This window comes from Macaca mulatta, chromosome 2 (assembly GCF_049350105.2).
Source record: "Macaca mulatta isolate MMU2019108-1 chromosome 2, T2T-MMU8v2.0, whole genome shotgun sequence".
NCBI lineage: Eukaryota > Metazoa > Chordata > Mammalia > Primates > Cercopithecidae > Macaca > Macaca mulatta.
The window spans coordinates 96,839,513-96,867,291 of NC_133407.1; the positions used below are offsets into that span (position 1 = coordinate 96,839,513).

Genomic DNA, 27,779 nt, shown 5'->3' on the forward strand with positions numbered 1-27,779 from the left:
GAGAATGTTCCCAGCAGTTGTGTTATGATGGTGAAATTACACATAATTCTATTTCTTTTATTTACCAAATTTTCTGTAATGTGTCTATATGACTTACAATAAAGGGAAAGAAAAATTTATTTGGGGGTAATCCATCCCAACTAAAACCATCAAATCTGATCCGCACTCCTTCATCTTCTGTCTCCTCCATGCCTTCCTAGAAGAGGACAGGAACAGAGGTGGGAGGCTCTGTGAGCCCGCTGGAAAGCCCACCAGGCCTGCTCTGGGGTGGCGACTTGGTCAGATTTTCCCACACCCAGTCTGGCAGTGGGAGATGGAAGGGCTGTGTCCTCACTACAACTGTGCTCCAGGAGCAGGATCCGTTGCGTCCCATGGACAGGTTCCTGTCATTCTGCAGGGAGCAGGAGGGGAAGTGGGAGGCCACTCCCTCAGATGTACTTTCCCCTTATGGGGCTCCTAGTGCCTCCCTTGGGTTCAGAGTCCAGCTCTGGGGCAAGCCAGCCTTGACGCTTTTCCCAGCCGGGTGCAAAGGCAGCCCTGTGGTCTTTGGTGCCTGCAGGGCTGATAGGTGTCCAGAACTGTGGTTGCGGAGAGTCAACAACTTTCCCTTTTCTCTGAGGCTCTCTCCTCTTCCCGGGGTGGTTGGAGGCCCCACCCAGAAGATAGACCAGCCCATTCTGGCATTTTAGGTTGGTCCCCAGATAAAGCAGGCAGTGGGTAGAGTGGTTATAAGCTTTGGACCCAATCAGACCCTGGTTCAAATCTCATCCAGTTTTGCCACTTACGAAATGAACAACCTCAGGAAAATTACATGCAGTCAGAGCCTCATCTGGAAAATGACATAATGACTCCTGTCTCACAGGGCTGTGATTTGGGTCAAGGGAGAGAAAATGGACATAAAGCACCTTGAACAGCCTCGACACACAATAGCTATTATTGGTGCCTCTGTCTTCCTGGCCCCTCCTAAGCCAGGCTCTTGGGGCTGGGGGAGGACCCTGGACTTGACTTTAGGGATTGGCCTCTTTTAATGCTCTGCTCTCACAGCTGAGTGTGGGGGGCTGGCTTTGGGAAAGCCATGTGACTTCAGGCTGGCTATTTAGCCATTTCTTTGTGTCTCTTTGGCTCTGAAGGGGTGAGGTAATCCCTCAGAAGTGCATTCTTCCTGGGGAGAGAATGTCGCTGTTTCTTAGGGGGTTATAATCACTGTCCTTGCTGGAGGTTGAATGAGGACGGCAAGGGGGCTGACCTTGTCCCCTCCCCACCTTCCCACCCTGGCCACGCCCCACCACAGGATCTCAGAGTCAGGGGACAGACTCCAGTCTCCAGTCTAGAAGGCTCTGGGAGTGTTTCCCTGAACAACGTACGCAAGCATTGGGGCTATTTCTGAGGGACAGTGGTTGCTCTTATAAACTCACAGCAATATAATAATCATAAGTATTATATGGCCCCCCAATTTGGAAAGTACTTTCTCATACCTCATCTACTCCTCTCTACAACAACCTTGTGGGTGACATTATTATCTCCATTTCACAAATGAGGCCATTGAGGTTCTACAGAGTAAATGATGATGATGAGAGGTAAGTGATAAAACAATGTCTCTTGACCACAAATCCTGGAATTTAAACATAAGTGCAGTAAACATGACCTCAACAGGAAGCCTCCTGGGGCTTCTCCCTGTGTATGGAGCCCTGCACATGCCAAAAGGAAGTCCTTTGGTTCTCCTTTCAGTAGAGAAAGGGAGCATTTGATTAAAAGGGAGGTGGGGAAACAAAAGTGGTGGTAGGAGAGGCCGGGCGCAGTGGCTCACGCCTGTAATCCCAGCACTTTGGGAGGCTGAGGCGTGTGGATCACCTAAGGTCAAAAGTTTGGGACCAGCCTGACCAACATGGTGAAACCCTGTCTCTACTGAAAATACAAAATTAGCCAGGCGTAGTGGCACTACCTGTAATCCCAGCTACTTGGGAGGCTGAGGCAGGAGAATCGCTTGAACCCAGGAGGTGGAGGCTGCAGTGAGCCAAGATGGTGCCACTGCACTTCAGCCTGGGCAACAGAGTGAGACTCCATCTCAAAAAAAAAAAAAAAAAAAGAAGCCAGGTGCCATGGCTCACCCCTGTAATCCCAGCACTTTGGGAGACTGAGGCAGGCAGATCACCTGAGGTCAGGAGCTCAAGACCAGCCTGCCCAACATGGCAAAAACCTGTCTCTACTAAAAATACAAAAAATGAGCCTGACATTGTGGTGGGCACCTGTAATCCCAGCTACTCAGGAGGCTGAGGCAGGAGGATTGCTTGAATCCAGGAAGCAGAGGCTGTAGTGAGCTGAGATCACGCCACTGCACTCGTAGTGGGTAATCTTCCCCAGGTATTGGGTGTGAGATTAATAGGCTGAGAAGGCAGATGCTCAGTGTCAAAGGTGGTGTTTTGAGAGTACAGAGGATCAGCTGATGCCACATCTGGGGCCTCTTAGGTGGTTCCCCAGCAGAACATGACCTAGTCCTTCCCACAACCCAGCCTCAACCCTCGGGAAAGAGAACCAAGTTTCCTGCTGATGTGTCCCTTCCGATGCATCCTGGCCATGGGAGAAGAGAAATCTCTGAAAGGCTTTCCAGGGTGCAAGATCCCCGCAGTGTTCAGAGAGGCAGGAAAGCAACCCCCTCTCCTGACTTGAGTCTGGGTCAAGTGTCCGTGTCGCCTACTTACTAGAATGGGAGGGATGGATGGGGCGGGTTTGTGGAGACCCGGAGAAAGTTGCTGGCAGCCAGCCCAGGCTCCATTTCCCTGCCCTGGGAGGGTGTGGTGGCCCAGGACCCCACAGCCTGTGGGGCCCAAACCCAGTGACAAAGACGTGCTTTGAGTCCCTCTGACTTCCAGATTGCTATGGGGAATGGGGAGGAGGGGAGTGAGGAAGGAAAGGGCGTCCATCCTAGACTGAGTATCCTGAAGCCGGCCATCAGTTCGGTTTTGCCACTGCCTGTCCCCCTGCCTTCGTGGCCAGTTGTGCGGTGGTGCTATTTTCAGCATGAGCAGTAGTAGCGCAAGTGTCGTTCTGCGCAGTCAGCCAACTTCCTGATGTGAAACCCTAGCCGGAGGTCTCCTCGGGCCCCTCCCGAGGCACGCGGGCAGGCAGGCCCTCAGACTAGTTCCTGGAAACTTTATAGCCCCTCTCTCTGCACTACTCAGTTCCTCTCTCAGGGATTGCTCAAATAATAAAATAAAACATTATAGTAACAGTGAGCATTTATTGATCGCCTACTATAAGCCAGGCACTGGGCGAGGCGTTTCATCGATATTATCTCATTAGTTACCACCTTGCCTTCCTTGTTCTGTACCCTGCTTGAGAAAGAGGTATAGTGTGTGGAGAGCAGGCCTGTCATTTCTAGCTCATTACATTTGTTGCTGATGGATTGGTCTTCAAAAAGCCATCATTTTTATGGAAAAAGTAGATTTCACTTACATTGTTCTGCTTCACAGGAAAACTTCCAGAAACTTCAGTTTGAGCCAGGCCCATAGCTGCCTGTGTCCACATCAGGCATGACCTCAACAGTCATGTCACCCATAATTCACGAGCATCTTTCTAGTCCCAGCTGTTCCTCTCATCAAGGAGGCTGTATTTTAGATGTCTGTTTCTCCAGTCTTTCTCTCTCTTGCTCAACGACTGAGGCCTTTCTTGCCAGAATTGGAGGAGCAGAGGTTCTGGGTCCAGCTATGGACTGGTGGGACATGCGGTCGGGGGAGGAATTAGCAAACCTCCTCTCCCAGCCACTGGGGCCCTGGGCCGCTGCCCCCGCAGGAGCTGCCAGGAGAGTGGAGGAATCTTGGAGGAGGGCTGTTGGTGTAGGTGGGAAAGGGGAACATTCCCCCAGCTGGTGGCAGGAGCTGGCTAGCCAGAGGCCTTTTTCACGGCCCAGTGCAGTGCGGCTCTTGTGTTTATGAGCTTTGTGAGATTTAGATCATTCTGTATTAGCCACAGGGTTTTGGGGGTCACATCAAAGGTTAGAAAGCTGTGGAAAGAGTTCTTTCCCCATGAATCACATGTCCCAAAAATGTAAATCTCTGAGAGGAGCCAGCTTGCTTTATAGAGCTGGCAGGAGAAAGGGGAGAGCAAGAACTCCTGGAGAGTTTTTCTAAGGAAACCTCTGGAAGGTTGGACAAAGGAATTCTTAGCGAGAAGGGGAGCCAGAGGGGAAAGAGGCTCTGGGACCAGATAGATGGATGGGGTTGGGCACTGGGGTGGGGGCAGCAACAGGGCTTCAGTTGCTGCTGGCCTGGAAGGACTAGATGGCTGCATCACACGACTCTAAGAGGTATCCTGGCTTGTGCAGTGCACGACCTGAGTAGCCACACATGGCAGCCTTGTCTTTCCTTACTCCTTCCTGGATGGATTTGGTGGAGCCTCTGGAGGCTATAGAATCCTCCAGATGGTCATAGCTTAAAATTATCCATGTGCTTGTCTGCACCCATTCCTGGCCACTTCATAGTCACATCTTTGAGGATAGAGTCCATGTCTTCTAACATTTTGCTTTCTAGCCTGGCACATAGTATATGCTAAAAAAACATTTATGGAATGAATGAATAAACATTGTTAGAGAATTCTAACATTTAGGAACTGGTACAGCTAAGCCCAAGCATTGGGAACCAGAAAGAGCTTTGATTTCTTTGAAGAAAAAGTATGATCCAAAGACGTCAGCTTCTTAAAGATCCAGATCAACTACTACCTTTAGGAAGCCCCCCTAATAAAATTTTGTTCATTTAGTCCCTCCATTTCTCAAGCATTTACCAGCCCCTCTGTCAGGCACCAGATGGGGTTCCTTAAAGAATCCCAGTCTTGATGGGGCAACAGACATGTGCTCCTGCTACCTGCTGCCAGAATGAAACAGTCACAACTGCCTGGAAGGCCTGTGGGAGGCATGAAGGGCACTACAGGTGCTGGAAAGGGAGCTGCTCACTCACTTTGCCAGAGAGGCAGGTTTCATGGAGGAGGTAACAGGGCAGGAGCTTGGAGGGAAAGCACCCTCGGCTCTGCTCCTATCTAGGTTTTGGCATTTAAAAAAATTCATTATTTATTTATTTATTTATTTATTTATTTATTTGGAGATGGAGTCTCACTCTGTCGCCCAGGCCGGAGTGCAATGGCGCGCTCTCAGCTCACTGCAACCTCTGCCTCCCAAGTTCAAGCGATTCTCCCACCTCAGCTTCCCGAGTAGCTGGGATTACAGGTACATGCCACCAAGCCTGGCTAATTTTTTTGTATTTTTAGTAGAGACAGGGTTTTACCATGTTGGCCAGGCTGGTCTCGAACTCCTGGCCTCAGGTCATTCACCTGCCTTGGCCTCCCAAAGTGCTGGGATTACAGGTGTGAGCCACTGCACCTGGCCCAGGTTTTGGCTCTCTTGAGCACAGAGAGGGTAAGTGTGTCGTCTAAGGTCACAGAGCTTATAAGTACATCTTAAAACCCCAGTCCTCAACTCCACGTCCTGTGACGTACCACTGACTTGCTTTCTGTGCTCGAGCCCAGGCCTGGAGAAGCCCCCTTCGCCTCCTGGAGCAGTGAAGGAAGTTGATGTGAGAGGAGGGCCCCGCGCAGCTGTGGATTTTATTCCTGGGCCGACTTGGGACTTGCCTAGGCCTCTCTTCATGTCCGCCCCATCGACCGTGCAGCTCCTCTCGCCTCACTTGACACTCTGGTGCTGCGGTGCCTCACTTCACAGCTCATGTGCTCCCTGCTTGGTTCCTCAGCCCTGACCTGCATCACAATTCCTCGCAGCGCCTTGGCACCCTCCGGCACCTAGGTGCCCCCCTTTTCCTGGCCACCCTGGCTGGTGTGCCAACCTCCAGGCCTTCACAGGGACTGGGGGCTTTGGCTCCTCCAGGTCTGGGCACAGCTCACTCCACTGAGCCTTCCACCCTGGCCCGAGCCCAAACAGGTCTCCTGCCACCAGCTGCCAGCCTTCCCAGCCAGGCTCCTCTGCCCGGGCTCTAGGCATTGCCTCTTCCCTGGGCTCACCAGTGGTGACACTGTCCGTTCCTGCCCACTGGACTGCAATATCAGAATACTTTGCCCTCTAGCTACGTGGCTCAGGAGAGAGGACATGGGCTCCAAAGTTAACTCTGTCATCTGCCAGCTCTCAGAGTTCCTTAACGTCCCTGGGCCTTACGGTTCTCATCTGTGAAATGGGAATGACACTTCTCTCAGAGAAACACAGGCACCGCAGTGAGATACATGCTCGGCTCTGCGCCTCATACCCAGCTTCTGAGGACAGAGGGAGCTGACGGCAGCTCCTGCTCCCAAACGCTTCTCACGATCATTATCGGTCTTGTTCTACCCTGAGGTGAGCAGGGAAAACTTCATTGTACCCATTTTAAATTAAGGAGATTTGGGCTCAGGAAGAGTAAGTGACTTGCCTAAGGTCACCCTGGTCATCAGGAGAGGGCTGGGTGGGAACCCCAGCATTGTGATTCTGCATTCTGTGGCACCGGGATAAATTGTTCCCACTCTCTCCTCCACTGTCAGGGCTCCCCTGCCTTATTGTGAGACCCCTGCCGCCTGCCCTATGCTCAGAATGTCAGTGTGAAGGGGCATCACTCGGGCCCTTCCCATGGTCTCAAGCAGACCCTTTAGGTGGAGAAGGGTGAGAAGAACCCTCCAGATAGGTCGTGGGGTGGCTGGGGCTCCAAAAGCCCCCTTTGAGACCACACTTCCTCTCTGTGGCCCACTGAGGACTGCCGAAGGCAGCACTCGGAGCCCCGGGAAGGAGGAGGCTTCGGGTTGGGAGCCACGCCTTGCGCCCCCAAGTCAGCCCAGATGCTGCTCCTCCGGCGCCCCAGCCCCTGGCCAGAGCAGCCCTGTGGCCCGTTGGCGGCCGCTGCCCAGCCCCCATCTGCGGGCTGCCAGGGCTGGCAGCCTCATGGCCACGCTGCACAACTCCGCGCCTCTCCTCCTCAGTTTATTCCTTCCAGACACACAGTTGCTGCTTTTTATTTGGATCACTTTTCTGTGTTATGGTATTTGGGTTGTTTTTCCAATCCCTCCCCCAACCCCTGCCTTTCCCCCATGGCAGGATTCCTGAGAAGACTCGTTTTTGGAGAGAGCTGCAAGCACATCTGCTCTCTGACTGCAGCATTCCGGGAGGGCCCTGTCAGGGGGCTCAGGTCTCAGGGAGCCAGGACACGATGGGCGGGGCAGGGGGGGCGGCGGGCAGGGTGCAGGGCCGCTGGCAGTCAAGGCCTGTGGTGGGCACGCTCACTGAGGCAGGCAGTGCTGGGCCTGGGGGCCTGAGGCTGCTGCCAACGTCCTGGAGCCGCAGCTCACCAACTCCCTGGCCCTGTCGGCTGTGGCTGCTGGCTCTCAGCTCAGATATGAGTAGGCCAGACTTGGGGCAAGAGAGAAGCCAGGAGCCTTTAAAAACACCCTGGCCTTTGGGCTCCCTTTTCTGAGCAGATCTGAGGGGTGGGAGTCCTGTGTGTGGTAGGTGTTGGAGTCCACATGGGTGTACCCTTATATGTACTAGAAAAAGTGTGGTGGTCGTATGGAGGTTCAGAAGCCACAGGGCCTGGGTTCCATTCCTAACTTTCCCACCAACTGGCTGTGTGAACGTGGGCAAGTTACTCCGAAGTGGGGATAACAGCATGCCCCCAAACTCCACTGTGAGGATTAAACGAGTTAATACATGAAAATACTTCCTGGCACATAGTAAGTGCTCAATAAACGTTTTAGCTGTTATTATTATATATGCACTGGGATGTGTGTGGAATTACTAGATTCGGGGTGGTGCTCTTGGACTTTGGAGTGTGAGCATTGCTCCCCAGCTTGCTAAAAGTGCTGGCTTCTGGGCCTCACCGCAGAGATTGTTTCAGCAGATCTTAGGAGGGCTCAGGAATTTACATTTTAATCCAGAGGCCTTGGCGATATTGACATGTTGGTCCAGAGTCTGATCTGGAGTCAACTGAGGTGTCTGGATGAACAGAGCCTTGGGAAGGCTTGGGGTGTGTGTGGGGGGGTTGTGAGTGTGTGTGTGTGTGTGTGTGTGTGTGTGTGTGTGTGTGTGTGTGTCTTGATGGCAGGGGCTGCAGGGGTGTGAGAAGGATTGGATTATTTCCTAGGCTCTGGTAAATCGCTCAGAACTGCTTTGCAAATGGAGCTGGAGACCCAGTGAAGGAGTGGAGTGGAATGAGGCAGCCCCAGGCAGGAGTCACCTCAGGCAGAGCCTTGGGGCTCTAGGAAGGAATGAGGACTGCTGGGGTTTTCAGCAGGGAACTGACACAGTCCGATTGAATGGTTTGGGTCGGAGCCGCCTGGTTTACAGCCTAAGGCACAGCAGATGGCAAGGAGGGTGTAAAATTGCAACTAGCTCAAGGCCACAATGGCAGAAGGATCTATGCCCTGAGAGCAGGAGCGGCAGCAGGATCTGGAGGAAGAGAGGATCCCCCAGATTGAGCGGCTGTGCCCACCCCCTTCACTTCTGAGTTAATGACGCCACAGCATCCAAGCCAGGGCCCGGGGTCTGTGAGCCCACGGCTCCAGCAGCCCAGCCAGGATCGCTTAAGATAAGAATCAGGCTCTTGTAAACTCACCCGCTCAAGTGCTTGTAGTCTCTTGATTCATTTTCTTCTGCTTTCTCTCTCAGCAAAGATGTTTTAGAAAAACTGTTCGTTTTGACTGAGCTAAGAAAAGAAGGAGGCTAGAGAGAGGGCTGGTCGCCTGTTCCAGGAAGGAGACTGGGGGTACCAGCAGCGGACTGATGGTGTGAGACCCCCCTTCCAGGAGCAGGCCAGTGGGGGCAGCCTGGAAGGCCTGGTTCTCCCAGCGGGGGTCTCCTTTCAGACGGTGGATTGGATGTGTATGTAAGTGTATGTGAAGGGTGTGTGTGTGTATTCACACAGCAACAAGATATTTACTGAGTGTGTACTATGTGTCAGACACTGTTCTAGATGCTAGGGCTACACCTGTGAACAGAATGAAGATCCCTGTACTCGAGGAATGTGAGGTCGATGGGAATTTCATGTCTGGAGGGATGGATAGGTGCTGTGTGCATGAGTCCATGGTGCACACACAGGTGAGGAATGGAGAATAAGGCAGACCTGGGTCAGGAAACATCTGCCATTCTCCAGGCATGTGATCTTGGGCAAAATACTTTCTGAGCGTTGGTTTTCCATAAAATGGGAAAATAATATCTTTCTCTCACAACTGTTGTGAGACTAAATATGCAAATGCTTGGAAAGCTGATAGCAAAATACCTGATACATGATAGTTGCCAAACGATATTTTTTCTTCATGTTTCCTATGGAGTTGGTGGATCTATTTCTGCATGTATACACCAAGTATGTGTTTGTATCTGGGCAGGGTGTCCCATGTGTCTGAGAGGTCTAAATGTGTGGGTTCTCCCCAGGTGACAATCTCCTTCCCTCAGGATGCGCCTTGTGCTGTAGAGATATCTCAGGTCTGACTAAAGGTGGCATTGCCTGTTCCATTCTGAGCCAGGAGGCCCACTAATAAAGAGGGAGTAAAGGTTGTTCTGTCTGGAATCCTACGAGTTGGCCTGCTAAAGCCTTGGCTTAGGTCTATCATGAGTCCCTCCAGTTGCAGTGTGACTCTCATTTGCAGTTCTGTTTTTAGTGCACACAAAGAATCCTCAGCCACCCCTTGGGGACACCCACCTACACCAACTTGCAGCTTTTCTTTCCCAGTTCTATGACATCTTGGCCATGCTGCTCCCTGCTGAGACCCTCCCAGTATCCCCCAGGTCATTTGTAAAAGTGGATCTAGAAGGTAGACCCAGGACCAGCCCTCGACAGGGAACTGTGGGAGCAGAACTGTATTGTTGAATGATCCGCCTAGGACGGCCACCATTCTTGCTTCCTCCCGCAGAGTGAGAAGAGAGGTGAGTCCGGTTCCCGTTCTCCTTGCTCTAGACTGTCTCCCAAGGAGAAAGCCCATGGTTTTGGCTATGTCCTCTAAGAAGGTGACTCAGAGTGTCTACTCTTAGCCTCAGTGTCCCTCCTCTGCCCCGTTTCTAAGTGTCCATTGGCTGTCCAACTCAGCAACTGAGGCTCAGTGTGCCTGAAGCCATATCCACTTTCCTGCCCCCAAACCAGATCTCCCTGGGCATCCAGCTGTTCTGACGAATGACTCCGCTACGTTTCCAGGTGCTTCAGCTGGAAACACTGAGTCATATCTTACATCTCCCTCCGTTTCATTTCCCACAGTTCATCCGTTATCAAATCATTTCAGGTTATTTCCCCAGCCAATCCTTTCCCACCCCCATTCCTGCTGCCACCATTGCTCTGGTCAAGCTGTCATCTGGACCATTGCCGAGGCCTCCCACTTGGCCTCCTTGCCTCCAGCCTCCCCCTTCACAACCAGCCAGTCCATCTTCCTCAAGCAGCGCCATGAGCTCACTGCTCTCCCTCCCTCCCTCCACCACTTCCCCCAGGGGCTCTCTCCATCCACAGCACCCTATCCTCTCCTCCAGACTTTCGGCTCCAGCATAATCAGTCCCCTCGTTGTTCCCGGGACACAGTGCACACTCCTGCTACCCTTCCGCTTCTGGGGGGAGTTGTTTCCCTCGCCAGGAATCCTTTTTCCCATTCTAACGTTTCCGCTACATTTTCACCATCTTTAACACTAGGTAACATCCCTGGCTAAGCTGCACCCTAAGGTTTTAAAAATGGGGTGAGGAGAAGGCTAGAAAAGTTGGGGGCGCCGGGCGCGGCGGCTCAAGCCTGTAATCCCAGCACTTTGGGAGGCCGAGATGGGCGGATCACGAGGTCAGGAGATCGAGACCATCCTGGCTAACACGGTGAAACCCCATCTCTACTAAAAAATACAAAAATCTAGCCAGGTGAGGTGGCGGGCGCCTGTAGTCCCAGCTACTCAGGAGGCTGAGGCAGGAGAATGGCATAAACCCGGGAGGCAGAGCTTGCAGTGAGTTGAGATCCGACCACTGCACTCCAGCCCGGGTGACAGAGTGAGACTCCATCTCAAAAAAAAAAAAAAAAAAAAAAAAAAAAGAAAAGTTGGGGGAAGGGGCTAGGTGCAGCGGCTCATGCCTGTAATCCCAGCCCTTTGGGAGGCCAAAGTGAGAGGATCTCTTGAAGTCAGGAGTTTGAGAGCAGCCTGGTCAACATGGTGAAACCCTGTCTCTAGAAATACAAAACTAGGCAGGCGTGGTGGTGTGCCGCTGTAATCTCAGCTACTTGGGAGGATAAGGCATGAGAATTTCTTGAACCCAGGAGGCAGAGGTTGCAATAAGCCAAGATTGCGCCATTGCACTCCAGCCTGGAAATTCTGTCTCAAAAAAAAAAAGGTTGGGGGAAGGGAGCAAAACTGCTAGCAGTTTGCTAGAGGTAGAGAATTTAATTCACCCCTGGGGCAGACTTTTGCTTTGTTTTGGGAAAATCAACACAAACCTAAAACTGTATAGTTACTGTCAGCCTAAATACAGATGTTAACTGTTCTGGTTCAGCGACGGAGATGGCCCCGCCTTGGGAACCTGGTCTGCCTTCCCTTCTTTTTTACCCTGAGATTTGAGGACAGAAATGATGGACGGAGGGAACCTAGACTTGTCCCAATGGGGGCTGCTATTTTCAGCTGAATTTGGGAGAGTTGCTGCAAGAGAGAGAAAGCAGAGACAGACAGCCTTCCTGAGGAGGCTGAAGGGCCCTGGCACTGTTGCTTTGGGACCTAGGTGACCTATGTTGGCACAGACTGCAGAAAGGGACATTGTATCCAGTTTGGAGGGAACCCGGTATCTCTGCAGAACTCCATTGGCATTAGAGGAAGCGGCAGCCGTGAACGCTGGGGACCCCTCAAGGCACGTTCCCAGCAGAGGGTCCTTTCCTGGGCCTCCACGAGCCCTAGTTATGACTGCAGTGGACAGATGGGTTTGTGACATCATGTGAGACATCCACTACAAGGTAGGCTCAGTGTCATTGTAACTCACTGGTAAAGTAGCAATAAGTCATTTATACCCTGGGCAAATGAAAACAACATTACTAAAGATAGAAAGCCATACTATACTGTTAACTGTGGTTGCCTCTGGGTGCCAGTATTGTAGAGAATTCCTTTCCTTCTTTGTATTTTTATGAAACCTTCCGATATTTCCACCGTAAGTATTTGCACTTAGAAAAACAAAAGCTATGAATAAAGAAGATACTCTATCTTTCCTTCCCCTTCCCGCTGCCTGCAGCCACACCGACAGTACCTCCCAGGTGCAGGGCTTGACACGCAGTCAGGGCAGATCAGCATCTACTTCTTGTTGCAGGTACATGTGCCAGCTCTGCCAGCTCTTTCACAATCAAGAACATCTCTCCTTCTTCCGACCCCACCCGCCACTTACTCTGCTTGCTGGAGCTATTTCTCAGAACATGCCTGGCCTGCTCCCAGCCTGCGCCTTCATACTTGCTGTTAACTCCGCCAGCTCCCCTCCTCCAAGTCCCCCCAGACAGCTTCTGGGCCCCTGCTTATGGCTTTCATTTGTGACTCCAACATCACTTCTCAGTGAGGCTTTCCCAAGCTGGAAGGGAAAGGACCCTTCTATTGGGTCCAAGCTATTTAAAACTGACCAAGCTATTTAAAACTGTACACCCTCCCAGCACTCTTTCCCCCTTGCCGGCTTCATTTCTCCTTATGACATGTGTCGTCATCTATATCCTTAGGATGTAGGCTCTATGAGGGCAAGGTTTTTGTCTATGTTGGGTTCTCTACTGTAATCGCACTACCATGTGTGTGCCTGGCATTTATAAGATGCTCAATCAATATTTATAGTTACCACATTCCAGACCCTGTGGTAGGTGGTTAGTAACTTCCCAGTCTTCAGTGTTTTGAGGAGTTGGTACATTATCTCCATTTTAAAGAGCTTAGAAAGGTCAGATAACTCTGCTGATGCTGCACTGTCATCCATGGCAAATGGGCAAGCGGGAATGGCGTGAGTGTCATCTCTGGGAGCTTTTCATTTCAGGAGGCTTCCTTTTTCTTTCTTTTTTTTTTTTAATGTTTGAGACAGGGTCTTTCTCTCTGTTGCCTAGGCTGGAGTGCAGTGGTGCAATCACAGCTCACTGCAACCTCAAACTCCTGGGCTCAAAAGATCCTCCCACCCAGGCCTCCAGAGTAGCTGGGAATACAGGCGCATGCTAGCACCCCTAATTTTTAAATTTTGTGTAGAGACAGGGTCTCATAAGGTTGCCCACACTGGTGTTGAAGTCTGGGCCTCAAACAGTCCTTCTGCCTTGGCCTCCCAAAAGTGCTGGGATGACAGGAGTGAGCTGCTGCCCCTGGTCCTCCTCTATCTTTATGGCTTGGGTATGTGGCTGTCCCTCACCATGCTCGATACACAGCAGCCCTCCCAAAGCTTTCTTAGGCTGAGGTTGCTGTTTCCTCTGCACTGATTGCCCCAGCGCATGGTCCACAGGGCTACTGCAGCAGGTCTGGGAGATGTCTCAGAGGCATCATCCCTTAAAAATGGGCTTCTCTCCCAAATAAGGTCCCTACAATCAGAGAAGCCAACTTGCCCCGGTCCCTCATCATTGCCTCCGCCCTCCAGTTTGGGTGCTCTAGGCTGTGGTACACATGAACACTGCCAGAGGTCTTCTTTCCTCCCTCCACAGCCCCACTGCTGTAATGGGAGCTGGCTGCTCCCTAAGTACCCTCTGAGGGTAGAATGCCAGCAACATCCCAGGTGATTTAGGTTGAAGTTCTGGATGTGCCACTCACTACTTATGGCATGAGCTTGTCCAAGTCATTTAACTTGTGCATTGAAAGAATGTAAGAAATTATTCCTTCCTCATGGTTTCCTTAGAGTATCTTAATGCTAGCAAATGTGGAACCTGCCTCATAGGGCTGTCATGCAGACGCATGAGATAATGTGCTTATCACGCTTAGCACTATGCCTGGTATACAAAGCTTAATAAATGCTGGCTGCTACTGCTATTGGTCATGGCTGACTTGGGAACTCGGTAGTCTGAAACCAGCTGGTCTGAAACCAGCTGGTAGGATGGTTTGTGGCATGTGGACTGCATCTGACCCCTACTCCAATAATCCACTAACCTCTTTCCTGGATCTTCAGTCCTTAGACTGAATTTCCCTGATCAAGGTCACATAGTGGACTTTGAAAAGGCCTTGATTGGGACACTTTTCAGAATAGCTAACCTCCTTAGTCAGTACAGTTTCTGCTGGGAGGTAACTGTCCTCTCTGCTGGGCTGCACAATTTGTGGAATAATTTGCACAAGTATCAATTGCTACCATGACCAAGGCATGAAGCATAATTACCTCAAGTGGAAACTGTGATTGAGGCTATGAATTGAGGCTGGATTTGCAGGGACCACAAATGAGCTGCGACTTCTGGAGCACCATGTGCCTACTGGATATGGGTCTGTAATCAACTTGAGCCTGTTTCCAAACACTGGCTCTCTGAGTTCCGATGGGTCAGAAGTCCTGACTTTGGTGAGTGTCATGATCCCTGCAGAGTGTGTGGCTGAACCGAGAGAATGTCCTCTTGTCCAAGACATGATTCAGAGTTGTTTATTTATTTATTTTTTGCAGGGGACTGGAGTTTTATTATTACTCAAATCAGTGTTCCCGAGCATTCAGGGAGCAGATTTTGTTTTTGTTTTTTTTTTTTTTTGAGATGGAGTCTTGCTCTGTTGCCAGCCTGGAGTCCAGTGGCATAATCCTGGCTCACTGAAACCTCCGCCTCCTGGGTTCAAGCGGTTCTCCTGCCTCAGCCTCCCGAGTAGCTGGGATTACAGGCGCGCAGCACCATGCCCAGCTAATTTTTGTATTTTTAGTAGAGACGGGATTTCACCATGTTGGCCAGGATGGTCTCGATCTTTTGACCTTGTGATCCGCCCACCTCAGCCTCCCAAAGTGCTGGGATTACAGGCATGGGCCACCGTGTCCAGCCTGGGGAGCAGATTTTTTAAGGACAACTTGGTGGGTGGGGAAAGCCAGTGAGCCAGGAGTGCTGATTGGTTAGAGATGAAATCATAGGGAGTCGGAGCTGGTTGCTGGGTCAGTTCCTGGGTGGGGGCCACAAGATCAGATGAGCCAATTTATTGATCTAGATGGTGCCAGCTGATCCATCAAGTGCAGGGTCTGCAAAATATCTCAAGCACTGGTCTTAGGAGCAGTTTAGGGAGGGTCAGAATCTTGTAGCCTCCAGCTGCAGGACTCCTAAACCATAAGTTCTAATGGTCAGAAATGGCTAATGGCTTCTAATGGCTAATGTTAGTCCTACAAAGGCAATCTAGTCCCCAGGTAGGAAGGAGGTCTGCTTTGGGAAAGGGCTGTTACCATCTTTGTTTAAACCATAAACTAAGTTTCTCCCAAAGTTAGTTCAGCCTATGCCCAGGAATGAACAAGGACAGCTTGGAGGTTAGAAGCAAGATGGAGTCAGTTAAGTCAGATCTCTTTCACTGTCTCAGTCATAATTTTGCAAAGGCAGTTTCGATCCCTCCCTTTGAGTTTTACAACACCTTCATCTTAAGGAATAGGATATGAAGATGGAAAAGGTTGTCAATTGCGCTGGCTTCTTCTTGCTAACGGGACGTAGTGGGAATGGGAGTGAACCCCAAGGTGAGAAGTGTCGAACCGCTTTGCAACTCTCTGAGCGACTCATGCAGGCCTGGGTGGGCTTTTGTGGCAAAAACATTGGCACTCTCATCTATAGTTTTACTACAGGGTTTAACTGAAACAGCCTAGTATAAGGTAAATAACAAGTCCTAGGATGAGGAGTACAATTCACAATTTTAAAAGCAAAGATTTGAAAGCATTAGTTTGGGGACTTCTAACCCACAAAGAATTAAGAATTTAGTCTAAACTGCAGGAAAAAAACCTCAAGAACAGCTAACAACAATGTACTATAGTTTTTCTTTTGAAGCATAATTTTTCTCTCTCCAGTCCCCATTTTTATTAAAAACAAATCATGATAGAACTGATTTGTTTATAAAATAAACCTTAGTGTTACCGATCATTTGCATAATGTACAGCAAGAATCATTATTTTTCACTTAGGCTTTTTAAATCGGCTTTGATAGAACTCTGTTCCATGTAGAATCTCAGATAAGACTTTTCAGAAGCCAAGCCCAGCCATGGGTTTGTACCCTCAAATACCTATGAGTTGGGCAACTTCCTCTCCTCTTGAGGTCCCAAGATAACTTGGGGTTCCTGGGCCTGTTAGAAAGTGACATTCTTTACTTACCACAGGTCAGGAATTTTGTACAGGGACTCTGTGTGGACAAGGTATGAGGCCAAATGCCCCAACAGGCTTTAATTGGCTCTATAAGTCAACTTTGATTCTTTAAAGTATCCATTCCAGTCAAAGCCTTGGTAAAATAACCAATTTCTCCAATTGTGTCCTATTACAAAAGAAAACAGATTCTTATTGCACTTATGCAATTAGCTATACTGCCATAAATTGAGAATGTTCACAAATAGTTTCCAAATTCTGGAGAAATCAGGTAGAGAGGAGCAAATATGCTCCAAATTTTGTTCACAGGAGTATATTTTACTCACTTGTTAAAAGTTGCAAATAGCTCTAAAGAAATGAGTTCTCCTGACTCTGAAAACAAAAAGTTTAGCAATGTTTAACACATTAGCTCTCCATGAGAGTCCTGGAAGTTTGGTTTTTTCCTCTATTCCAATAGCATGATTTTTAAAGTTAGCAAAGTTATCTGAGACCTGCACTTAAGAGTCCTATATTTGATTATAAACTTCGTTTTGAAAAGGACCAAAGCAAGACAAAATGTCTGTGGATGACAAAAGTCTACAGCCACTGTTAAAGCCACAATTGACTAGGAATTTTGGTTACTTGTGGCATACAATTTTTTTTTTTTGAGATGGAGTCTCACTCTGTTGCCCAGACTGGAGCGCAGTGGCACAATCTTGGCTCACTGCAAGCTCTGCCTCCCAGGTTCATGCCATTCTCCTGCCTCAGCCTCCCAAGTAGCTGGGACTACAGGCGCCAGCCACCATGCCTGGCTAATTTTTTTGTATTTTTATTAGAGACGGGGTTTCATCACATTAGCCAGGATGGTCTTGATCTCCTAACCTCGTGATATGCCCGCCTTGGCCTTCCAAAGTGCTGAGATTATAGGCATGAGCTACCATGCTCAGCACAATTTTTTTTTTTTTTTTTTGAGACAGAGTCTTGCTCTTGTTGCCCAGGCTGGAGTGCAATGGCACGATCTTGGCTCACTGCAACCTCCGCCTCCTGGGGTCAGGTGATTCTCCTGCCTCAGCCTCCTGAGCAGTTGGGATTACAGGTATGCACCACCAGGCCCGGCTAATTTTGTATTTTTAGTAGAGATGGGGTTTCTCCATGTTGGCGTTGGTCAGGCTGGTCTCGAACTCCCAACCTCAGGTGATCCACCTGCCTCAGCCTCACAAGTGCTGGGATTACAGGCATGAGCCACAACACCTGGCCACTTGTGGCATACAATTTTATATGATAATTATAATTATTAATAATGTGCACTAAATTATATCAACATTATAGAAGTTTCCCATAATTTTGGAATACATACTAATAACATATTTACACAAACACAGTCCAAAGTGAACCAAAGACCATTCACTCTTCTATTTGAAAGATTTTCCTCTATTCTAATGTCACAATCTCCAGAGTTATTAATCAGAATCCTAAATGTAAGAGCACCTGTTAAATTTTATAGCTGATTATAAAACCATCTTTTAAAGAGGACCAAAACAAGACAACAATTATCTGTGAGTGACAAAAACATTTTAGGGCAGCGACAGTTAAAGACATGATTGACAAGGAAATTTGTTACCTCTGCAGCATACAGCCTGTTAACATAATAATTATAATTATTACTGATAACATATACTAAGTCATATTAGAATTATAGGAATTTGACATAATTTCAGAACACATACCAATAACACATTAACACAAATATAGACCAAAGAAAGCCAAACACCATTTCATATTGGACAATGCTTCCTGTATGATTTTTGTAACAAATAAGCCAAATGTCAATTCTGGACTTTAGAGGACCTAATGTCTAAAATATTAGGTTAGAAAGAGACATAATTTATAATTTGATTTTGGAAAGTTTGTCAAATATCAAATGTTTAAAACACTGGATATCACAAAATAGACTCCCAGATCACCATAAAGTCATTCATTTGGCCAAAATGATAACTCCAAAAAAATTTTTTAAAAAGAAAAACCTTTACTCTGATAGAAGAGACTTAGCTTTCCAACAAGACCCAACGAAGATAGCATGAGGCCAACTGAATTTGTCTCTTCTCTCTCTCCTCTTTTTTTTCCTCTGCCATTAACCCAAAGGAGAAAGCAAAACCCTTTCATTATCTTTTAACATTACATAAAAATCATCTTCAAAAGAGAAAACCAAATTTCATGTTTGCATTAGTGCATCTTTAATGTTAAAGTTAGTTTTTTAAATACTATTTTATATTTCTATCCAGTTTTAATTAGTTTGACCATAAGGTAAGATTTTCATCAACTTTTTAGAACTCTTTATAATTTTCCATCAAACAGCAGATCAATTTTCTAAGAAAACCCTGTTATTCCGACAAATGGGTCCAGATTCTGGCCCCACATCAGTATGATTTTAATGTTTTAACCTACGGAAAAAAGCTAAACAATTTCTTTTAAATCTTAGCCAACTTGTTTATACCCACAGAATTTTTACAAGATCAACACTTTTCAAGCCTTTTTCACTTTGCTTAAACCTTCTGTTTTGTTCCATTACTCTTTTAGGTTAAGACAATCTTTAAAACCCTCTGGGCTGGGCTCAGTGGCTCATGCCTCTAATTCCAGCAGTTCGGGAGGCCAAGGCGGGCGGATCACCTGAGGTCAGTAGTTTGAGACCAGCCTGACCGATATGGTGAAATCCCATCTCTACTAAAAATACAAAAACATTACCCAGGTGTGGTGGCATGCGCTTATAGTCCCAGATACTGGGGAGGCTGAGACAGGAGAATTGCTTGAACCTGGGAGGTGGAGGTTGCAGTGAGCTGAGATCGTGCCCAGCGTGGGCAACAACGAGACTCTACCTCAAAAGTAAATAAATAAAATAAAACCCTCTGAACTAGACAAAACTACATTCCCTTTAACAAAAGCCATATTTCCATGCCTTCTTATAATCTTTTACCAAAAACACATTCCCTACACACCTTGTATATAAAACCATTTCTCTAGTGGTCTCAACTACATGTTACAATGTTAACTCACAGCAACTTTAATTTTTAGTGAAAACCCTGATAAGTAAGCAATTTTAATTATGTACCGGGGTAGAGCCTAGGACATCAGACAGAAATGAAGATAAGGTCTGAATCCTTTTAGTATAGTTAGTGACCATGGCTCTCCATATGTCCACAGGCCTTATCTATAATCTAATGCTCCAAAGTAGGTAAATCGAATAATTTTCAAAAGTCAAAGAAATAGTTTGACCTTAAAGTATCTAGCAAATCTGATATCTGACCTTAATTTAGACCAAGCGTCTACATTTTTGAGACATTCTATTTTACCAATAATCTTTAAAACTGTCTTTATTTCCAAAAGAGTACTAAAGTCACGTGAATGAAGACATTAAAGTTTCTGTTTTTCTGACAAAATATTTAAGTGCTTATTTTTCTAAGCCAATTAATCAGAGCTCTTTTATATATAAACATACAACACATATAAATACACAAACAGACAGAAGATTCAGCACTTGTAAGATTTTTCATTTGCCAGTTTCTTAACTGGATGACTGGCTTCAGGGTGGAGCCTGTGGAGGAAGAGGGCCAGGAAAGCATGCGTTTCCAGGGCCAAATAAGCAGCAAATAAGCAGCTGAAGGCAAAGACAGATCCCCAAAATTAAGGGTGCCATTTTATACTGGTTCCTGAACTCTCAAAGGGAGGGAAATACTATGGGAGAAGACAGTGCAGTGCTTCCACCCTGCATTTCATTTTGCAAGGCAGCCTAAAGCCAATCAGCCCATTTTGCAATCAGCCCTCCCTCATGGGAGTCTCATCTCCATTGTAGGGGCTGGGGATGTTCCCTTCTCTTCCAGGTGTCCACGAACATGCTTCTCTGATCCAAGCGTGCAGAGTCAAGTATCCCTCCATAACTGCTATTAGCCATCCCTTAAAGTATACTTCCTACCTAGTTATTACACACCAAAGCTCTCTCATAGTGAGAAGTAATTTCTGGTACCCCCAAAACTCAAAACCGTCGACAACACAGTGCAGAACAGACCAGAGCCTTTGGTTTTGAGAGGGAGCCATCCATTTTTAACTCCTGGTGTTTCATGAGGAAAACAGACGTTTTGTTTTTGCTTTTGTTTTTCCCAAAACAGGGTCTGTGGTGCCTCCTCTGTTTTTCCCAAGGAGTCCCAGGCTACCAGAAGTTATCTGAGGGCCTCTCATGTGTGCATTAAGAGTGGCAAGACAAAACAAATGAAGAAAAATATTTCAGCCGACTGAGAAGAAAAAATTTTTCCAGAAAAACAAGTTCCAAGAAGAGAAACACATAAAGGCCTTTTAAATACATTTAGAGCTTGTTTATCCACTTTTAATTAAGCTGACTTTTAACCATAGTGCTCTTTAAAAAAGAAATCCTTTCAAAACTCTTAGTACCCAACGTTAGCCATGACAAGTGGCCAATATTTCTAGCTTCTGAACTTTACCAAAGGTAACCTCCTAGGTGCTTCAAAGACATGGTAAGCAGTTTCTTTCTTTTCTTTTTTCTTTTTCTTTTCTTTTCTTTTTTTTTTTTTTTTTTTTTTTTTACAAGATTTAGAATCTCCACAAGGTAGTTCAGAGAAAGGAAAATTCAAGACAGGAAATCAGAAGCTATTTATAAAAGAAAAAAATCTCAGTAAATGGCAAAGTTACACAAATAACAAACCAGAAAGGAATCACTCCAGAAGCCAATAATTGAACCCAGGCCACCACTGTCAAAAGATAAAGGCTTAGCTACTGAGCTATACAGCATTGAGAAGCTTCTGTTGCTTTTCCCAGAAGGAGCATAGAGAAGCCAATTTCAAGCTTGCAAGGCTTTTAACTGTTCAGGGAAAACTTTTAGGACTATGACATGAACCCCAAAATTCCTGTGCTCTGGCTGGTGGAAACGAAAAAAAGTATCCACACATGGTCACAAGGTTAAGCTCTTAAGGACACAAAACAAGACAGAGAAATTTCATAGAGTATTCGTTTCAGGGACCCGTAGCAAAATGTGTAACTGACCAGCCTGCCAAGCTGACTTGAAAAGCAGGCTTATAGGGGTCCTAAACCCACATTCTATCCTGTGGCAGCCCTCTCTCCATTACAGAACACAGAAAGACAAATTCTTTGCACAAAGTACACCAGATGTGCTACAGCCTAAGACTAGTCTCACAAGTCCTTTTTTCTATTAATCAAACCCTTGCAGAGGAGACAAATAGTTCACTGTTTATCCAGACAAAGAGAAAGAGACAAGAAACTTGGCTGGTAAGAATTTCTTACCTTTTTGTTGGGATACCAGGTTTCTGGGTTCCCTTTCTCTGCAGCTTCCAGAAGAATGAAGCAGCTTCTGGTGACCCTGCTTGCTTGTGCTATAGCTGTGGGGTTTAAGTCACTTACAAGAGAAAATCACCCTTTCCTGCTTTATGGAACCAAAGACAAGATTCTCAGTTTGCAAGATGCTGCCCAATGGGCTACATGGGGAACCGAATTAACATTTTCCATCCCAGCAAAATACACATAACAAAACAGACATTAGTCACTTCGTGCAGCACCCAGTATCAGCCTAGCAAAGGTCAAAATTTTTCCATTGGTCCCTGTTGTCTTTGACCCACTCCAGGTGGGGATGGATGACCTCTGAACGGTAATTCACAATGGGGTCTCTGAGCAAGGGGAAGACCAGACAGTTACCCCGAGAGGCCTGTTGAGCCTTCTTTAGAGCTCATTGAATGTGACCAGACAAATAAGGAGAGTTCTCTGAGTTAGGCCTGCTGGACTTTCATTAGCAACCCCTCTGAGATGCTTTCTACATATACAAACACACACAAAAATGAGATGGACAGATGGCCTTCCAAATCAGATCCCTAACCTAGAACTCCAAGAGTGTCCCTTCCAAACTATTCTCCTATTCTCTGAGAAACCTCCTCGAAATCTTCCTGATTGAAGAGAAGTCTCTCAAACCAGGACTCTTCCTACTGATTAGAAAGAGCCAACCAAGACCCGCCCAGGAGCCAAACACACACCCCGCAATGGAGCTACAGACACCCCACCATAGGGCTACAGAACCAGTCAGGAGAAGGAAGAAGGTGTTGGCAGCACCTAGGATACTCACCAGACATCCCACACTGGGGATACAATAGACACCCTGTGATAGGGCTACAGTTAAGGGATGTCTCCCTGGGACTATTTCTCCATTGTAATTAAATCCATGCACATTGGGTTGGCAGCACCCTGCCAGTACAGAGTACTGGAGTTAGCCCCCAGTTCAAGAGAACTAGGTGACTGCTTGGGCTGGCTTCTGGATCCATCATTGGAGTGGGGCTACCTGTCCATGGTTCACTGGCCCCCCTCCAGCGATGAATCCCGGATGAGCCCCCAAATTTGTAACTGCCGAAAGGGTTCACATTGCCACTGCCTAGACAGCCAATTCATCAGACAGGGGAATTACAATAGAGAAAGAGTAATTCATGCAGAGCCGGCTGTGCGAGAGACCAGAGTTTTATTATTACTCAAATCAGTCTCTGATTCATAGTTTTCGAGGGAATTTCCTTCACTGGCTTTGCTTCCTAGTTGCACTATAATAAATATGATTTGGAGTAATCCATCTGCCAACACTCCCTCAACCAAATCTTCCCTGCCCCACACACACAGTGTTTCACCCAGGAAGATCTAGTTCTGTGTGTGTCTGAAGGGGGCAGGAGGGGGGATCTAGGCCTTCCTTCTCCCTCATGTGAGTGGCCATAAGCAAGAGAAGAATCTGTGTCTTGCCCTTAACATGGCCAATGTCTGCTCCACATATGGGCCCAGAGACCACACTATTAGCACTTCTGGGAAGCTGATAAGGACATCTGCAATGGAGGTCTTTCATCCTGAGGCAAGGGTACCAGTTGTGCCAGCATTTTGTATTATTTGAAAACAGTGCTGGGAATCATATTTGCAGATCCACAAATGCTATTTGATTATTCCATGGCATGAAAGATGAATTTGAAGTTTAGTGGAGAGGGCAGACTGAAGACTGAGGAAACACAGTTTGTAAGGGCAAAATACGCTAAGTTTGAGCAAAAATACATTCTACTTGTAGCCAGCACTCTGAGAACACTGGGAAGAGTAGGTAGAGCTGGGACCAACATTCAAAGATAATGCCCCAACTGTATTTTATCCTCATTTTTACCTGCTGGGCAGCGACTTCTCATAATTACCTTGGCTACACAGCCCTTGTTTGCATCTCCAGAGAGACAGTGGTGTCTGAAGAAAGAAGATGATTCAGGAGACAAATGACTCAAGTCTGGAAGGAATCTCAAGAAGGAAATGTACAATAGTGAAAAGTGCGACCTCTTGACTCAGATTTCATCTCCAATCCTTGTTCTGTCATGGTCTATCTGTGAGACCCTTATAGCATCTGAGTCTGTTTGCCTCATGCAAAATGGAACAGATGATATCTTCTAAGACAGTTATAAAAATCACTAGGCCAGGCGCGGTGGCTCACGCCTGTAATCCCAACACTTTGGGAGGCCGAGGCAAGCAGATCATGAGGTCAGGAGATCGAGACCATCCTGGCTAACACAGTGAAACCCCGTCTCTACTAAAAATGCAAAAAATTAGCCGGGTGTGGCAGGAGGCTGAGGCAGGAGAATGGAGGGAATCCGGGAGGCAGAGCTTGCAGTGAGCCGAGATCGCGCCATTGCACTCTAGCCTGGGCGACTAAGCGAGACTCCATCTCAAAAAAAAAAAAAAAAAATCATTAAAACATGTAAAGCATAAAAAGCTGGCTCATCTTAGGTATTAAAAAAATAATTGGTAACACTACTATCATTAGTGTCTGTCAAATAGAGGTATTTGCAATGTGCTTGTGAAAAGGAGAAAAAGAATGCCTTTGGCCTTTAGTAGATATTTAGTCAATGGTCCCGTTAGTCCTGTCTTTACCATGCACCACTACATGTTTGACCTTGAGCAAAGCCACCTCTGTCATTGGTAAGACAGGGAGAATTTCTACTCTATCTCACTCCCGTAACAACTGCAGTGGTGACTGGAGATAATTACACACACCTCACTTGTTTTTTGGAGTTGTGATGACCAAAATTGAAGGCTAGGAATGGGGAACAATGTACTAGAATGAAACACACTGGATTTTGGGGCAACAGACTCGGGTTATAGTCTTGGTACTGCATTTTACCAACCAAAAGGCCTTAGGCAAATCACCCAGTAATCTGACCTCTCATCCCTGTGAGAAAATACAAATGTGAGAAACTATCATTATTGCTCCTAGAGGGCAAAGCCAGTCTTCTTTTTTTTTTTTTTTGAGACGGAGGTCTTGCTCTGTTGCCCAGGCTGGAGTGCAGTGGCACGATATCGGCTCACTGCAACCTCCACCTCCTGGGTTCAAGAGATTCTCCTGCTTCAGCCTCCTGAGTAGCTGGGATTACAGGCGTGCGCCACCACACCCAGCTAATTTTTGTATTTTTAATAGAGACAGGGTTTCACTATGCTGGCCAGGCTGGTCTCGAACTCCTGACCTCGTGATCCACCCACCTCAGCCTCCCAAAGTGCTGGGATTACACGCGTGAGCCACCACGCCCAGCCAAGTCTTCTCATTTTAATAGTTCTGGTACCCATCAATGTTGTTAGCACCGAGTGGGCACTCAATATTTACATTTAATGAATTATAAACTATTCAGAAGTTGTATTTTTAACCATTACCAACTTTTTTGCCCATAAACTGGTAGCTTTTGTCCCAATCTGATTTGGTGGATCCCTATGTTCCAAAGTAGTTTGTATTCCATGCCAACCTTAACATCCTCAGAGATGTTACTTGGACACAAATGGAAGAAAAAACTGACAAGAGAAAAGAAAGCAGCTCTTCTGTTTATGGCAGTTGCAGGGGAACAGTTTCACTATCTGCCCGCCCTGCCCCCCACCCTCTGGTTTGGGAATCACTTCTCTAAATTACCTATTATTCTAAGTACCTTTTCTATGGGATTTATCCTCACAGAAGGTGGTGGGCATTGAAGAAGCCAGAGCTGCTTACGGATGACTCTCCACGGATAATATGAAGGGGAGGGATGCCTTACAAGTCTCCTCCAAATGGGAGGTGGCAGGTGGAAAGCAGTAGGTTGAAACATGGAAGGGAGAACTGGGCTTCCTGGTGCCAGAGGAGAAATCTTGAAGTGGAAATTCTTGGTAGTAGTAGATTTATGTACCCTTCGTTCACACTACATAATATTCCAGAAGTATTACCTTATTTGATCTCTGAGGGCTTTGGTAAAAGAGGGAACCCTGTAGAAGTTGAAAAGGAGACAGAAAGGGTCAAAATTTTAACAATCACCATCTTTGTGCACTGTTAACAATCTGGTCTGGAAAGAGGACACTGGTGAAGGTAGGGTATTTTCCAGATCTGCCATGTATCAAGTACTGCTCATGTTACTGAGTAGTAGCTGTAATCTGAAATCAGTATTTTTATTTTTTATTTTTTTCTGAGAAAGGGTCTTGCTCTATCGCCCAGGCTGGAGTGCTGTGTCGTGATCTCGGCTCACTGCAACCTCCACCTCCTAGATTCAAGGGATTCTCGTGCCTTGGCCTCCCAAGTAGCTGGGATTACAAGCGTGCACCACCACGCCTGGCTAATTTTTGTAATTTTAGTAGAAACAAGGTTTCTACTACTGACCAGGGTGGCCAGGCTGGTCTTGAACTCTTGACCTCAGGTGATCAGCCCGCCTCAGCCTCCCAAAGTGCTGAGATTACAACAAACCTCACTCAATCACCCCAGCTGGGTTAAATATCCCTTTGTAGTCTTCAACTTACTGCACTGTTAATTTCTCGTTTATTTACTTACTCTCCAACTCTGAAAAAAAGCAGGACCTTTATCTTGTTTAGTATTCTAACCCCAAGTGCCCACACAGTGCATCACAAAAAACAAGATACTCCACAAATGTTTAATTTATTAAATGTACCAGGGTATACTAATTCATTACATTTTAATTTTTCTATAGATACTCAAATAGCTAAGCAAATGGAGGTACATGCCAGCCTTTCTTCTTTTATATACAACAGACAAAAGTATTGGGAGGCTAGACACCAATCAGCTATTTTTTCTCCTGGAACCAGATCATCATACTGCTGAGTTCCTTCAAACCATTAAAGTACAGCCTTCCTTCCAATGCTCCATAATCTGTTCAAAATCACAGTATAAATACAAAGTTCTTCAAGCCATTTTACAAAACCAGCAAAACTCTACAACAAAATCCTACAGGAAAAAGTAGAACAATCTCATTTACAAACAGCATTTTAACAGTATTATTAAATGTAACAAAACATAAGATACAAAATCTAAATCCTTAAAGTCACACTATTTCTACAGAAATAAGACCCTCGCCCCACCTATACTACTTATGACTCAGGACAGTAGCTCATCCCCACGGGGACCCCACTGGCCAACTTTTCACCAACCCTCACCAGAGGTGGATGCCGGCCCTAGCACTGGCCCTGGCCCTCATACTGGCTTCAGCTCTGGCCTTGGCTCTGGCCCTGTCGGCCTCGTCTGCTAGGGCCTCACGGTACTGCACTGGCCAGTGCTGGGGTTCCTTCTTATGCAGCTTGGCCACGAACCCCAGGACTTTCATCTTGCTGATTTCCAGGTTGCTTCGGGGACCCCAAGAGAATTCATATTCCGGTGGACTGGTGTGAGGCACCCGCCTGTAACTGAGGTATCGCTGCTGCACAAAATCTTCCATAATAAGCCTCTTCGGATACCCAAAGAGGAAATGATACTTTGAGGGTTGCATCCCCAACCGATGCAGCATCTCCCAGACTTGGGCTTCCCTGGCCCTATTACCTCTCATATAGATAAGGCCCAGGATCATCATTAACAGACCCAACCTGGGGCCATCTCCTCCCAGATCCTCCTCCTCCTCTTCCTCCTCAAGAGGTTTTAGTTTGTTGATCAGGATGTAAGTGTGGTGCTTGCGGTCAAACTGTTTCAGCTCAAAACCAAAGACATACCGCAGATGCTCTGCGGCCCTTGCGATGATGTTCGGGAACAGAGCCTTCAAGTCTCCAATAACGTATTTCACCATCTCCGAGCGTGTGATGGGACTCTTCTTCTTGTCTTTCACCAGGAGGAACTGCACCAACTCCGCCACCGTCCGATTCAGACGGCGGCAGGCCCTGCGCCTTGCCAAGGCTTTGGCTGCCAAGGCCCTCGCGCCTTTCCGGGTGAGGGCGGGCTCCGCAGCCCCCTCCTCCCTCCCGGCGCCAAGCTCCTCCTTGGGGCGCTCCTGCGAGGCGGTCCGGGCCCGGGTCTCACCATCATGGCCGCCATCCTTCTCCCCCTCGGCCTGCGGGACCGGGAGCCCCCTGCTCTCTGGTGTCTGCAACATGTTTTCGGGCAGGCAGGTGCACAGCGCGTGCACGGGCCGAGGGGTGTGGAAGCCGCCGTGCAAGCCCCGGGGGAGAGGCTGGACAGCGGCTGGGGCGGCGGGAGTACGAGGAGCAATGGCAGAAGGAACTTTGTAGCTGCTGGGCCGCACCACACGGGAGTCAAACCTGCTGCCGCAACGCCGCCAGCAGCCGGGACCTGCGGCGCGCAGCCTCAGTCCGCGCC

General features: G+C 47.5%; 2 protein-coding genes and 1 long non-coding RNA gene across 13 annotated transcripts in view; 1 reads left to right on the plus strand and 2 right to left on the minus strand.

Annotated features, from left to right (window-relative positions):
- The window catches only part of VPS8 (VPS8 subunit of CORVET complex), a 388,385-nt gene that overhangs the window by 16,566 nt on the left and 344,040 nt on the right, over positions 1 to 27,779 (plus strand). For 3 of the 11 annotated variants that reach the window (XM_077991934.1, XM_077991941.1, XM_077991930.1), the window contains exon 2: positions 20,320 to 20,682. The exons of the other annotated variants lie outside the window; for them this stretch is intronic. The gene's annotated coding sequence lies outside the window, so the exon portion shown is untranslated. The remainder of the gene's footprint in view (positions 1 to 20,319; positions 20,683 to 27,779) is intronic. 11 annotated transcript variants of the gene reach the window in all.
- On the minus strand, positions 23,851 to 25,456 carry LOC144339079 (uncharacterized). The gene is made up of 2 exons (XR_013413742.1): positions 25,418 to 25,456; positions 23,851 to 23,900 (listed from the first exon to the last, which is right to left on the minus strand). It is a non-coding gene; the product is annotated as an uncharacterized LOC144339079 (long non-coding RNA).
- On the minus strand, positions 26,099 to 27,769 carry MAGEF1 (MAGE family member F1). Its single transcript, XM_001097423.5, has one exon. It carries the CDS (start codon positions 27,553 to 27,555, stop codon positions 26,629 to 26,631), a length of 927 nt encoding a protein of 308 aa, XP_001097423.3. The 5' UTR covers positions 27,556 to 27,769; the 3' UTR covers positions 26,099 to 26,628.